Source organism: Vigna angularis, chromosome 1 (assembly GCF_016808095.1).
Source record: "Vigna angularis cultivar LongXiaoDou No.4 chromosome 1, ASM1680809v1, whole genome shotgun sequence".
NCBI lineage: Eukaryota > Viridiplantae > Streptophyta > Magnoliopsida > Fabales > Fabaceae > Vigna > Vigna angularis.
Window position 1 is genome coordinate 2,488,357 of NC_068970.1, and position 14,315 is coordinate 2,502,671.

Genomic DNA, 14,315 nt, shown 5'->3' on the forward strand with positions numbered 1-14,315 from the left:
ACACTATATTTTTTGGATGTTAATTAGAATAACTACACCAAACTCATTATAAAAAGGGGTTAAATATGTTTTTAGTCCCTAAACTATTGGCCGTTTCTGGTTTTCGTCCCTCTTTCAAAGTAAGGTACGATTTGGTCCTCAATCTTTAAAAAACGTTCGTTTTAGTCCTTAAAATTTTGTTTTTAGTCCTCGTTTTAGTCCTCAAAATGTTCGTTTTTTCGACTAAAACGAACGTTTTTTAAAGATTGAGGACCAAATCGTACCTTACTTTGAAAGAGGGACGAAAACCAGAAACGGCCAATAGTTTAGGAACTAAAAACATATTTAACCCTTATAAAAAGTGTTCTAATGACACAAATGATAAACTAATAATAAATATAATTTACAAATGAAAATATCCTAAAAGGTGTAGTGTATTTGAAGTTAGTTATGAGGCCAAGTAATTATCATGTGTCAAAGTGTTATCGGCATCTTCTTTTTAAAAAAGGAAAGCAAAAAAGAAGGAAAACCCTCAAATTTGTAAACCAAGGAAGAAAAGTTGAATGTTGGAGCGATTATAAAGCCCTGTTTCATGCTTCACACTACACATTCATCTCCATCTAACTATATACATTCAATTCACGCATTCCAGACAACAAAATAAATCAAAAATGACCTCTGAACTCATTCACAGAACGCAGACACCACAATTCACTCATCGCAACTCAGATTCCGCGCCTGAATCTAATTGCCCACCCAAATCCACCACCCGGATCGGTTACATGTTGCGCCACCGTCTCCCCTTCCTCCTCCTCGGTGTGGCGATCGCCGCTGCCTTCTTCCATCTTCTCCCTTCTGCATCCACCGTAGCAGCTCCTCACGTCTCTCTCCTAGAGACCAACTTGGCTCTGCCAACTCGCCGCGTGCTCATGGAAGAGCACACCGAAAAGAAGGGAAGGGTGCCTATCGGAGTGAAGGGCAAGAGGCAGAAGCGGATCGTGGTCACCGGCGGAGCCGGTTTCGTCGGAAGCCACCTGGTGGACCGTCTGATGGAAAGAGGCCACAGCGTGATCGTGGTGGATAACTTCTTCACAGGAAGAAAAGAGAACGTGCTGCATCACATGGGGAACCCCAACTTCGAACTCATTCGCCACGACGTCGTTGAACCCATCCTCCTCGAGGTTGACCAGATCTACCACTTGGCTTGCCCCGCTTCCCCCGTTCATTACAAGTTCAACCCTGTCAAGACCATCATATCCTTCCTCCATATTTTCTTACCTTTCTTTTCCATTCATTCATGTAATTGTTTCTTCATTTTTATTTTGATATTGGATTGCTTGAAATTGGAATCCTTGATTCTTACGTGGTTCTGGAGCACAAGACTAATGTGGTTGGAACGTTGAACATGTTGGGGTTGGCAAAGAGAGTGGGTGCGCGGTTTTTGCTTACCAGCACCAGTGAGGTGTACGGTGATCCTCTTCAGCATCCTCAGGCCGAGACCTACTGGGGCAACGTTAATCCCATCGGTAATCTCAATAATCAGTAGTTACTCTTTCAAATCTTGCACCTTCTGTGATCGCATTCGGTTACCTTTTTAGATCTCTTTTTCATTACATGTCAGTTACTTTTTGTATCTTCATTTATGGTTGAGTCGCACTGCATGCTTCTGCGACAGGTGTGAGGAGCTGTTACGACGAAGGAAAGCGCACTGCAGAGACTTTGGCAATGGACTATCACAGAGGCGCTGGCATCGAGGTTGGTTCTTCATAATCTCACGTTTTCGTTTTTCGTGCATGCCAGGTGTTCAACGAAATAAAGGGCTTGAACGTAGTTGTTGTCTTACGTGTAGGTGAGGATTGCTCGAATCTTCAACACCTATGGACCGAGAATGTGCATTGATGATGGGCGTGTAGTTAGTAACTTTGTCGCTCAGGTATTTGCTTCTCCTTTTTGGGACATTATTTATTTGCTTTTCCTTCTCTTTTGCTATTCACTTTACGTTTAACTTATCACGCCAATCCCTCTGAATCTGGGCAGGCGTTGAGGAAGGAGCCATTGACTGTTTATGGCGACGGAAAGCAGACAAGAAGCTTTCAATACGTATCAGACTTGGTAAATCTTTTTCATGGCTTCTATATCCATCTTTTCTGAATGAAGAAAAACATTCATTATCTGGGTACATTATTATAATATTTTTATTGAAAACAGCAAGAGTACTCTAACAATAAGGGTGATTGTATAATATTATTTGAGGGACATTGTTTTGGGTCTCTTTCTTTGTGGCAGGTAGAAGGTTTAATGCGGCTGATGGAAGGTGAGCACGTTGGTCCTTTCAATCTCGGGAACCCTGGTGAATTCACGATGCTTGAACTTGCTCAGGTGGTACAAGAGACCATAGACCCAAATGCAAAGATAGAGTTTAGACCAAATACAGAAGATGACCCACATAAGAGGAAGCCAGACATCTCCAAAGCGAATGAGCTTCTTGGGTGGCAGCCCTCTGTGTCTCTCCGAGAGGGACTTCCTCTAATGGTATCTGATTTCCGGCAAAGATTGTTCGCTGACTCAAAACTAACAGGTGCTAAATCTGTAGCATAGATTCGTAGAAAACGTAATTAAAACAAAACATCGCTGAAAATAAACATATATGCATATATATATACATATAAAACAAAATTTAGCTGCAGTAGCTTATTTGAAATTACATTAGATATGTGTCTGTTAAATCAATGAGATATATGTACATCTGACAGAAAAATAAACAACAGCCCCGCAAAGGGAAGAACGTAGATTTTATTTGTTGTATTTGTGATTCATATATTGCACAATGTGTTCTTTCATTCTTTTTCGTCTCAACGGGTCTTCTCATCTACTTTGTCTTAATTACCAAGCTAAGAACACTGGAGATCACAAATACAACATGCGTCTAACAGTTACTAGTGCGCGTCGTTAGATAATGTTATCAAAGTTATATATATGTTCAAAACCATGGATCAACTAACTATTAAAAATATACCAACAATGTTTATTTATTTTACTCTTAACAGACTTTAAAACAAGCAAATCACTGTCGAATTAATTATGACTAAAAGTAATACCTATCAACCAGTTAATTTATTTTATTTGTATGCATTCGCGGCTCCTTAATTAAAATTCTTACACTTTTTGCATGTGTTTAATTATTTTTAAAATTATTCATATATATGGTTTATATTTTTATAGTAAATTGAATAGGGATTTGGGATCACCTTAGCCACAATCCTCAATGTGTGTTATTATACGCTGAATTTAGCAAAATATATCTCCCTCACTTTAAAATAATACAGAGAAGTAGATTAGATGCTAAACGCGTGTACCAGAATAAGAAACATGTCACAATCGTACAGGTGGCATGAGTTTATTTTAAATAATTACCATCCATCCTTATCATGGTTACGTTGAATTTTTAGAGTATTTAATCCAAAATAAATCATACGATAAGCCCACCTGTTGTCCGAAGCGGGTATGTTGGCAAAGAATGAATAAAATATTCACATAATTAACTTGGTGATGAAGATTTTATTTTTATTATTTAGAAATTAACCTGCTTCAATTAGTTTTTATTATATTTATTGAATAAGTAACCTATTTGATATTTATTAAAAAAAAGTGATTAAGTAATCTTTTTGCTCGATTCTATTATTTTCTTTTATCACTATACCGATAGTGTAAATTATCTATAACTTTGTTGATGTAACTTTGTGAACTATCTATAGTCAATTCTTCTACGATCTCTTCTATTTATGTACTTTTAAAATTCATAAATCTTGAATTTAATATATTGTTTAAATATCATATTATTAAGTACACACTGTACATAATTCTACATAGTTTTATTGTTTAGTTCCCTTTTCATAAAATCCATAGTGACTAGCACTTTGTTAGGTTAAAAGGAGGTTTCCATAAAGTTGTTCCACAATGTGTAGATATTTTTTTTAACGTTTTAATTATATATATCCATTGCATTGTTAAAAAGCATTTTAAAACGTGTGTTTTAAAATTTTATATTAAATAGATTTTTTAATCTCAATATTATGATAGTTTTTTCAATTTATATCACTATTTTGATGTTTTTAATTTGTTATCTCTTTTATAAAATTGAATCAATATAATTTCTTCCCACAATACCATAATTAAAAATCCCATTTAACAATTTTTATTTAAATACATCCGTAATAAAAAAATTAAACTGCTAATGAAGTTGAAATATGGTTTTGTTAAAAATTAGTATAAAAGATTTTTAATTGATTAGCATTTGACGATATTGCATGCATGAAGCAAGACGTGTCATGACCATAAGACCTTGGACTAGGTGTTCCTACCAAATAGTTACACTTGGTTCCTTCCACATCCAATGACACCCCGATACGTACCATCACTGTAATATCTGTCTTCTTTAAAAGGACCCAAAAACCCTAAACACAGACACAGACAGAGAAGAAGACTCAAAGAAAGGTGTGCTAGGCTGCTGCGAAAGCTTCATTTGTTCCAAAAACATTAGGGTTTTCGCAGCAGCAAACTCATAAATAAATAACTCATATCATATAACATGTCTCCTTCTCTCTCGCAAGCCAAATCTCTACGTCTCCTTCTTCCTCAATCTATCTCACTATTTCCTTTTCATCGGTTAGTTCCATTCTTTTTAAGAATGTTTTCAATTATCATTATTTGTCGTACTAGAATTTCTGATATGACCTTTGTTTGTGACCTGCGTATTATGATGGTATTATCGTAGGCGAGGTTATGCAGTTGCGTCTGATGTTTTGGCTAGAGTTGGATTGGGTAATAATATTGGGCGTAGGAGTGGAATCGTGGGAGGCGCAGAAGAAAAGCCCATGACGAGAGATGGTGCAAAAGCCTATTCAGATTGGGCCCCGGATCCAGTAACGGGTGACTACAGGCCCATCAACCACACCCCTGAAATTGACCCGGTGGAGCTCCGACGGATGTTGCTTAACCACAAGTTCGACTCACCACAGTAGAGTTGAAAAAGGAAGTGCTTCAAAGGGAAACCATAATATGCCCAAATTTCACCTAGGATTTGGCTTGGTAGCGTAACCTTGTGTTGTCGTTGTTCCAAAATATGAAAAAAAAAGGCGTTTTGTTAAAGTACGGTAAACAGTTTAAGTTAAATTATGTCGTATGTACTCGAAATAAGTACTTTTAGGCTAAACAAAGAAGACTGGGATATGGTTTTTATGATGTTTTTATAATATTGTGCGCGTGGAAGTGCTATATTAATTTCTGCTTATCTTTCTGGGTTAAAGTTTAATAGATATATTTTTTATTATATTGTTTTCAATCTAATTAAATCCTTACTTAACCGATACTTATAACTATCATTTTTTATAATTTGGTACTTGATGTTAAGTCAACATCAAATTCGATCATTATATCTTAAGAATGAAATATGCATATCCCTCTTTCATCACACATATGATACTATTGTGTCTTGTGTGACACTATTTCAAATTATGTTCATGTCCAAACAAAATGTATGTCCAACTTTTATTCCCTTTCTTTTATCATTTCGATCTTGAATATACAACATTCACCATATATTTTCTTATAGTCCCATCAAGAGATTTCACGGCAAACAATTCAAACCGTTTCATTCATCATCATATATATGAGAATTTTTCATCTCTCACTATTTTTTAGATGATGAAATTCTATAATTTTGTAAAACATTTCATCATCATAGTTTACTAATTAAAAGTCATTGTTAATTCACAAATATAATTTTCTATCTCCTTTATTTTATTTTTCTTTTGTTGAAACGTTAACAAAGAAGCATCCTCATGTCTTAAATGTGATCCTAACTTTTAAACTTAGAAATATATATATATATATATATATATATATATATATATATATATATATATATATATATATATATATATATATATATATATATATATATATATATATATATATATAAACCTTTTCTCATTCGGCATGTGCCATATCTTCAAAACTTGAAGAGAGAAACAACTTCACTTCAAAATTTTGATTGATTTGATTTTTTTTATCCTAAAATCAAGTGGTTCATCTTGGTTTTTGTTTGACACTTCAAAATCGATGCAAACCGAAATTAGTTATTTAGCTGATATACAAGATATGTATTTGCGAGAGAAGAACATAATCTTTGTAAATTGAGTCATGCCTATAAATTTGTAGTAAATGAGTAATTAAGATATGAATGATGTTAAAGAATAATTATATTGGTCGTGTAAATGATACATTAGTTTTTGAGGATAAGAGAAAAGTGCTACAATAAAAATAAAATATACATTGCTAGAAGGAAACAATACATAATGACTTAATTTGATGTTTTTGTTTTTAATTTTATGTAATATTATACATTTGTGTACGGGAGGTTTGTTGGTTTATGAGAGGTAAATCTTGGAAGTTACCTAATATTTATGTCACAGTGTATAACTATAATACAACCATATTTGATCTTTATTTTTTCTTTTTTTGTAAAAGTATAGATATTTTATTTTAGTTCCTGATAAAAAATGAAAGAAAAATGTTAATATGTTTAAGTAAGTTGCTTAATAGTGCATTTATTAATAAAAAATAACATAGTAAAACCGCAAAAACAATTCAAACCCCAAATCATAAAAATTTATTTGGTTTGGTTCAAATTCTTAGTCAAATTGAACCAAAACCAAATTACATATAATTTAGGTTATTTTTTGTCCATATATTTAAAGTAATCCCTCTCCGACAAGAAGAAGCCTTTTGCGGCCTACATTTTTTTTTTCTTGTTTGTAAAAAAGGTTTGTTATTAGATCTCTCGAACAACTTCTGAGGAACAAAATTTACTTTAAAGTAGACTGAAGTCTTATAAAGTTTACTTTAAGGTATGTCAAACTCTTATCTATCAATACACAATTCTTCAACTCTTTAATTATAACACTTAATACATCATATTCCTACTTATGATTACAATAATCTAAACATTTTAATAAAAACAAATAACTTTTAGCCCGTAGGTGTTAGAGATATTCAGTGTATATGAAGTTTTATCTACAATGAATTATTTTGAGATTAGTTAAATAAATTACCATTGTTTGTAACATAATAGAATAAATTACAATAGTACATGAGAGATATTATTATGATGTCTCTTGGGATCCTAAGTCCATCAATACATTATTAGAGGTTCAATTACTACATTGTTAAAGTATTGTGACTTTTGAAGATTAAAATTTTGTCATAATTTTATTCTTAAAAAGTGTTTCAGAGAGTGAAATCGAATTTTGATTCCAAATGAGTTGAGACATTATTAGGAGTCAACCGTTGAATGATAAAAAGAGTATTAAAATATATTTACTATTGGACATAATGAAATAGTGTCCGGTCGTTGTGTTGTTTATACACCAAATGGATCTTAAAAAGATTAGATACTCTCATGTGATTTAGGTGAATTTTTCAATAATTTCGTAACATGCTTTTGAAAGAGATGGCGAAGCAATTTGCATAAATAGTATGACAAAAAGGTATGAAAGAGAGAAACACGCATGTAGAACCATAAGTCAATCGTCCACTTAAAAACAAGACGACCAATCATGAAAAAACAACAAAACAAAAAGGAATATTGAAACAGAAAGGATGATGAAGAAAAGGAAGAAAAACACTTGCGCTCCCTCTCCTATTTTTATAATACATCATTGTATCAAACTCAATCAAAGTTTTAATATAATTTTCAGCAACGGTCATCTGGTGTTTAACTTAATTATCCTTTCTTCGGCGTCCCTTATAGGTAACTGCCACCGCCGTTTACAATACACAACAAAGTTACACAATTTACATAACATTATATGATTTTTGTCTACAAAAAGAGATATAGTAGACATGCATCTCCTTGGTTGACCAGGTGTCCCTTTATAAGTTATTCCATTTGGTGTCCATTTCTGATGGATTCCCCCACAAATGAAATATAATAAACCCTTCACATCACCACCAATACACGTCCTTCAGAGCTATGATATGCTTCTGCTTCATGCACTATCCTAGGCACATGATAAACCACTGGCTTTCTACACAGCTATGCAAATGGAATACTCCAGATATAAATGCGTTAAACAATTACTAGCACTGCCAATTAGGTGCACACTACAACTTTCAAATAAATGCCACCACGCTCTGTAACTACTTCAATTCCAATCCCCTACTACCATGGACCACTTTCTCTTCCAACCATCTTTCATCACCTTCAGTACAACTTTTTTCAATCTACACAATCATAAAATTATTAGTTGACCACTTATTCAATTGCACAACACAGATAACATACACTCACACTCAATCTATGCATATCCCCGTATTCTGCTGCCTCCACCACCTTCAAACATGTGTATGCATGTGAATAGTGATTTTCGCAAATAAAAATTACACGTCTTTGCCGTAACACAAGTGTGGAATTACAACAACGTGCTGTCGCAGTTCAAACAAACCACGTGATGACAGAGAATTAAATGCATCGAGATTTTCTTCTCAAGTTCCCGACCACACTCCATTCCCTGCCACCAAGGCTTCTTCTCATTTGCGTAATCTGCCCATAGCTGACCACAATTCACAAACTATGTAGACAATCAAATCACGAAAGAAAAGGAACTTGAATAGTATTAGATTACTGGTAATGAAGGAAAATTAACACTCATCCACAAGATAAACAAAGTAGTAATAGTAATAATAGACAGTAATTAACATTAACATCGTACTAATGTGTATAATAAACCAAGTTAAAGCTCCCAGATTTATACTCTTTTCTTTTCTTTTTTTCCTTTTCTTCTTTGCCCCTTCTGTTCTCAGCTTCTGACGGCGAGCAAGGAGGGTATGGCCGATAAGTTTGGCGTAGCATTCTTATTGTCATTGGCATCTCTAATGATATCTCTTCTATTACTCTCTTTAGAAGACGGTTTGCCGCCGAAAGCTCTCATGGGACTCGCAAAAGCCCATCCCCAACTCCTACCCCTGTTATGAGATAGGGTCACAGTCGCTGATTTCCCATTTGCGGCGTCGTCAGCAGAAGAAGACACCCAATAAGAAGAGGAAGAAGACGAGGAAGAAGACGAAGTCATCATGAACCCACTAAACAATCCTCCGCACCGCACTCTCTCCTTCATGCAATGGTGGTGGTGGTGATCGCCGCCACGGCTCACGGCGGAAGCGTCACCACCGGCCACCTTAGGCTTGCCTTCGCGCTGAGACTCCACCCTCCGGAGAGTGCAATCTCCGAACCCGGTAGAAATCCTCTCGAAGAAGTCCCCAGAGAAGCTTCTGCTGCCACAGCCAACAGATCTGGATCTCGAAACCTTACGCTCCATAGAAGAAGTGGCATGAGCAGTGGGACTGTTACTGCTGTTATTGGTGTCCCGTTGAACAACAATGTCAGTCCTGAGAGAAGAAGCAGAGGAAGTGTTTTCCTTGGGCTTGAGAGAAGTAGTTCCCGGTGCGGAGTTAATGGCAGAGATCCTGGGCGGGTGGTTGACGTTGACGTTGGTGTTGGTGTCCCTGAAGCTCTTGGAGTTGAGTTTCTTGGATGATTTGGAAGAGAGGTAGAGAAAGGACCAGAAGCCGTGTCTCTTCCTGGGACTGAAATCCTGGTCGTGGTGAGCGTCGAGGAAGGAGTGGTTTGTTCGGGGCGTGGCGGTGGACTTGCTGCGCTTGAGAACGAGGTGGGAGGATGCATTGGGCGAGGGCTTCTTCTTCTTGTTCTTGGACAAGAGAAAAGGGAGGCGGGTTCTGCGGGCGTAGTAGTGGTGGTAGTGGGAGTGGGGGAGGGAAGAGGAGGAGGAGGAAGAGGAGGGGGCGGGTGGTGAGGTGGCGGTGGGAGGGAGGGAAGGGCGAGTGGTGGAGGAGGAGGGTGGTCGGTCGGATCTGAAAGAAGGAGAGGAGGAAGAGGAAGAAGGAGCGTGGATGGGAAGAGGGAAGGAAGAGGAAACAAGCTTGCCGAGCTTCTCCTGAAGGCAGAAGGCGCAGATGGCACCTGGGTTGTTTCGGAAAGGGTGGTCGGTGCACTGCATTCCGTCGGAGATGTCGTGGTCGTCCCCGACGCCAACTCTTCCTCCTCCGCCTCCGCCTCCTCCTCCTTTGATGGCTTCCATGTGAATGATGCGAATGAGAGAGTGAGAGGGAGGGTGAGAGTGAGGAAGAAAAGAAATAAAAAGTAATAGTAATGTAGCATTGAAAAGAGTAGCGTAGGGTAGTGAAACAGGGGAGACTCCCCAGGAGCACGTGGAATACTGACTTCCTCATCTATTAAAAATGACTGAAAGAGACAAACGAAGGGGAACCCAACTCCTCTGAATCAATACCATCATTATTATTATTTTCTTTTTTTACTTCTTTTCATTTATCAAACAAATTCAATTTTTCTTTTTCTCTTTAAACCAAACGTCTTTATTCCTATTTTATTTTTATATTTTTTTTTCTCCTTTTTTTTCTCTACCAAACATATACTATATGTTTCTTTGAACACGTGAAGATTATTGTTCATAGTTTTTTTTTATCACACTATTTCGTATAAAAAAAAATCAGCTTGCTTGTTTAAATATGACTTCATTGTTTGTTCAAATCTTTTATCAAGAACGAAACCTAAATTTGATGAAAAAGGACAAAATAAGAAAGTACATAGAAATTATTTCCTTTTTTCTTTCAATATGTTGTGTGGATTCAAAGGGACAAAAGAGTCGTCTACCCAGTTAATGCCATACTATCATAATTAATTTTCTTTGGTAAAAGAGTTCTGTAATGGTAAGAATTTGAAGAAGAAAGGAGTTTGATGAAAGGTAGCGAAAATATGTTAAGACAAATTTTCTGGTAATGATATACAGAGTGGTTCAGTAATGACAGTAGAATTATATGTACGTTTGAGATTAAAGATCCTTTTTTGGCAAGGAAGCTACAAGTCAATTTGTTTCTAAAGTAATTGTTGAATTGTTTGAAATTGAAGAAAAATCCAAAAGAGAAAAGACAAAGGCAAGGGCATCATGGTGACAGTGATAAAAATAAGGAGTTTTTGCCTTTATTGGTGCTGTATGAATGAGAATGCTGATAATTATTAGAAGATAAACGTCGACCCTACTTTGAAGTTTCCGTGATAAATTTTGCATTATCAAGCCTCATGGAAAAATAAGTACAATAGGAAAACAAATCCTTAATTGCATGAAGATCAACTGAAATTATAGATATTTGGTGTTAATTGTGTTACTGCATATATATCTTCTTAACAGCTTAAGTAAAAAGTGACATGATGCAGTGTGGTATAATTTTGTCCGTTTTCTCTTTTGTGTATATTCAAATAACACTGAACTATCTTATGCATATTCTTATTATATCTGGTATATATATATATATAGATATATATAGTTTGTGTAATATATATACATGAATATTTGATAATATATTTTTGTAAAAGTGTTGGAAAGTGAACATTGGTGTGTGCGTGGTATAGGAAAGAAAATGATGAAATGGGTTGTAAAAGTTTAGACAGAAAAAGGGTATCTAATGTCTCAATAATTCTATGAAGAAGGACAGCATTGTAGGAGATAGAGCAATGTTGGAAAAGTTAGGTTCATAAAGTAGAAAAATCCATCTGAGAAAGTGAAAAAGGAGGACCACAAAATTTTGTGTAAAAGGTGCATCTAGATGATGCAGCATTTCAATTCATCATAGCCACGAAGGGACACCAAAAAAAGATTGTGCTAGCTAATCATATTAAACTACCTCATTCTTCAAATCAACACCTTTCTCACAAACTTACTATTTCTTATATCAAATGAAATCTTTTTTTCAGTAAAATATGTTTCTAAAATTACATGTTAGATACATTAGATACCACTGGGACCCAATTCATAAAAAGGAATTTTTATGGTTCTGTACATTCATGTCTATTCCTTTGCTGCAGCAACTATACATTCGTGTCTTTCACAGATAACTATTCTCAATGGATATTATCAAACGGCAGCCCTTTCATGACAGTGTTTGGATCAAGAGAATTGGAAAAAAACTTATCAATAGGAAATTAAACTATAAAATATCTAAAATGTGATAAAATTAAGATAATTTAAATCTCATGTTATAGCAAAATCACAGTGCTAAAGATAAAAAGAAAAGGGTATGATTGATAAGGAGGGAGTTAGTTGTCTGATGCAAGAAAAGGCGAAGAAGGGAAGTGAAAAATGTGGTTGGATGTGGCAATATTTGTGTGTTTAAGCAAATGCAAGATGTGGAAGTTTGGAGTGTCTTGGTTTTCCTTTATTTGATTATGATGTTGTCTTCCCAAATCCTCATGATATTTCATTGAAAAGTTACTCTCACTCATGTCACAATGTGTCCCCATCTCTGCATTTTTCTCTTATTTCACTTCCACATCCTTACAAAATAACCTCACTGCACTGGACCACTTCATTCAACCATTTTTAATTCAAACTCCCACATCTCATACATTTCATTAAGGAACCCAAAATTCTTGTAAATTTTCCTCAAACATAGGATGTGTGTGTGTTTTGAAAGTTTAAGATAATGATGATCCATGAAGACAAAAAATGATTGATGATTTTTCACATTGATGTTGGGTGTTTGCAGGTGGAAGATTTTACTAATATGGCTCAACATGTTGGTTGAGCTGACAGGTCACACAAAGAAGAGAGGAAATTTTTTCTTTCCTTTATAATGCAAAGAATTATTAAGGTACTGTGAAACCCAGCATTATATGTTATTCCAAACGAAGAAGTACACTGTTGTTCTATAGTGATTTTGACATTTCTTTAGTACAATAAACAACTGCAAAACAACACATTAGGGGAACATATATGTCTCAGATCACATGATTGGAACCAATTCTTTATGTCAATGCTTACTTACTACTCCTCCCTGTCACTTAGTTATACTAATTCTATTTTTATGAAAAATTATACATACCATTTTTTTTCATACTAAACTTTCTTTATTAGATTTAAATAGGTTTTTTCAGTAAAACAAGTTTCAAAATTGTACTAGCTCTTTCGTATCTAAATAAGCCCATATACACACACTTCGTTATATATATATATATTTTAAAACGAAATATAAATTATTCTATATGTCAATAATTTAACTTACTTTCTTCGTTCTATTTTATATGACTTTTAGAAGAAGAATACTTGTTCTAATTTATTTTCGCCTTAATGTATTAAGTATTTTATTTTCAGAACTACCCTTGAAGTACTATATGCATACTGTTTTTTGATTGAAACAAGCCTGTTATAGAGAATATCGAAAATATATTTCAAAGTTACATAATATTTTCTATAAATATTTTCACAAGTAGTTTACATCAAATGATGGTAAAATTAATTATGATCCATGAATTGTTATTTGCAAGGTTTGTGATTTTGGTAAATACTAGACACAAAAGGTTTGTGTACGTACACTCTTCTTAAGTTTTTCTTAATTTATAGTGTGATTCAATTAGTTATTAAAAAATTAGAAAAAGTACTATAAATATTTAATTTTTATTATTTATTTTATGGAAATGTTATGATTTAATGAAAAGTTAGAGAAGCAATAATTGCAGTATGATGGGGAAAAGGAAAAAGTGTTAGGAGTAAATAAAAAAAGAAAAGCATAATAAATAGAAGTAAAAGAGAAAAGGTTATGAAATTGAGTGTGAAAGAGAAGTGTGGGAAGGTAAAAGCGGAAGAAAAGGGAAGAGTGGTAGCTTTGGGGAACAATGGCATTAAAAGCTTTCCATAAACTCAACAACAACAAAAATGCATTTCACCTGCGGATCTAAATAACTTCAACTTTTTTCTTCTTCTATTTCACTTCACTTTTATTTCTCAATCTTCTCTAACTTAAAAAAAAAAAAAAACATGTTTTTGTACTCTGTTCTTATCCCAAGTGGTTGAAGATGTATTTGTATTTTCTTGGAAGATGTATTTGTTTGTGATGCACACCAACTTTATTCTCTTTTCTGTACTTTTTAATATATCCGATCTTCTCAACTTATCTTTTTCTTTCTTCTCTATCCTTGTGCAAATAAACACAAGGGTTAAACTATTCATTAATTTAGTTTTATATTTTAAAAAATTTATATGTTTTAGTATCTAATCTATTTTAGTTTTATGCATACTATTTTCTTAGTTTCCTTGATTCTATAATCTAAACTCTTAGTAATAAAAAAGAATAGTATTCATAAAAATATAAGAGCTAAAAAAGAAAGTTTATTCACACCTAAACAGAATAACCAATTGTGAGCCTATAACATTGTGTTATTTATAAAGTAAATAAACATGTAATTT

The 14,315-nt window shown here is 34.4% G+C and overlaps 3 protein-coding genes across 3 annotated transcripts; 2 read left to right on the forward strand and 1 right to left on the reverse strand.

Annotated features, from left to right (window-relative positions):
- Positions 1–507: 507 nt before the first annotated feature.
- Positions 508–2,784, forward strand: LOC108333189 (UDP-glucuronic acid decarboxylase 2). Its single transcript, XM_052871724.1, has 6 exons — positions 508–1,220; positions 1,361–1,505; positions 1,655–1,734; positions 1,829–1,912; positions 2,017–2,091; positions 2,266–2,784. The coding sequence occupies exons 1-6, from the start codon at positions 651–653 to the stop codon at positions 2,575–2,577; spliced, it is 1,266 nt and encodes a 421-aa protein (XP_052727684.1). The 5' UTR covers positions 508–650; the 3' UTR covers positions 2,578–2,784.
- A 1,624-nt stretch (positions 2,785–4,408) lies between these two features.
- LOC108336861 (late embryogenesis abundant protein Lea5) lies at positions 4,409–5,269 on the forward strand. The gene is made up of 2 exons (XM_017573309.2): positions 4,409–4,644; positions 4,754–5,269. Exons 1-2 carry the CDS (start codon positions 4,568–4,570, stop codon positions 4,998–5,000), a joined length of 324 nt encoding a protein of 107 aa, XP_017428798.1. The 5' UTR covers positions 4,409–4,567; the 3' UTR covers positions 5,001–5,269.
- Positions 5,270–7,550: 2,281 nt separating this feature from the next.
- Positions 7,551–10,278, reverse strand: LOC108332280 (uncharacterized). The gene is made up of 2 exons (XM_052871725.1): positions 8,793–10,278; positions 7,551–8,262 (listed from the first exon to the last, which is right to left on the reverse strand). The coding sequence occupies exon 1, from the start codon at positions 10,134–10,136 to the stop codon at positions 8,838–8,840; it is 1,299 nt and encodes a 432-aa protein (XP_052727685.1). The 5' UTR covers positions 10,137–10,278; the 3' UTR covers positions 7,551–8,262; positions 8,793–8,837.
- Between the last annotated feature and the right edge of the window lie 4,037 nt (positions 10,279–14,315).

Excerpts from the sequence above, each read along its gene's own strand:
- LOC108333189 (XM_052871724.1), top strand. The coding sequence starts at position 651 with ATGACCTCTGAACTCATTCACAGAACGCAGACACCACAATTCACTCAT. Across the intron at positions 1,506-1,654 it reads GGGCAACGTTAATCCCATCG|GTGTGAGGAGCTGTTACGAC; the intron begins GTAATCTCAATA and ends CTTCTGCGACAG. Across the intron at positions 1,913-2,016 it reads TTAGTAACTTTGTCGCTCAG|GCGTTGAGGAAGGAGCCATT; the intron begins GTATTTGCTTCT and ends GAATCTGGGCAG.
- LOC108336861 (XM_017573309.2), top strand. The coding sequence starts at position 4,568 with ATGTCTCCTTCTCTCTCGCAAGCCAAATCTCTACGTCTCCTTCTTCCT. Across the intron at positions 4,645-4,753 it reads TCACTATTTCCTTTTCATCG|GCGAGGTTATGCAGTTGCGT; the intron begins GTTAGTTCCATT and ends GTATTATCGTAG.
- LOC108332280 (XM_052871725.1), bottom strand. The coding sequence starts at position 10,136 with ATGGAAGCCATCAAAGGAGGAGGAGGCGGAGGCGGAGGAGGAAGAGTT.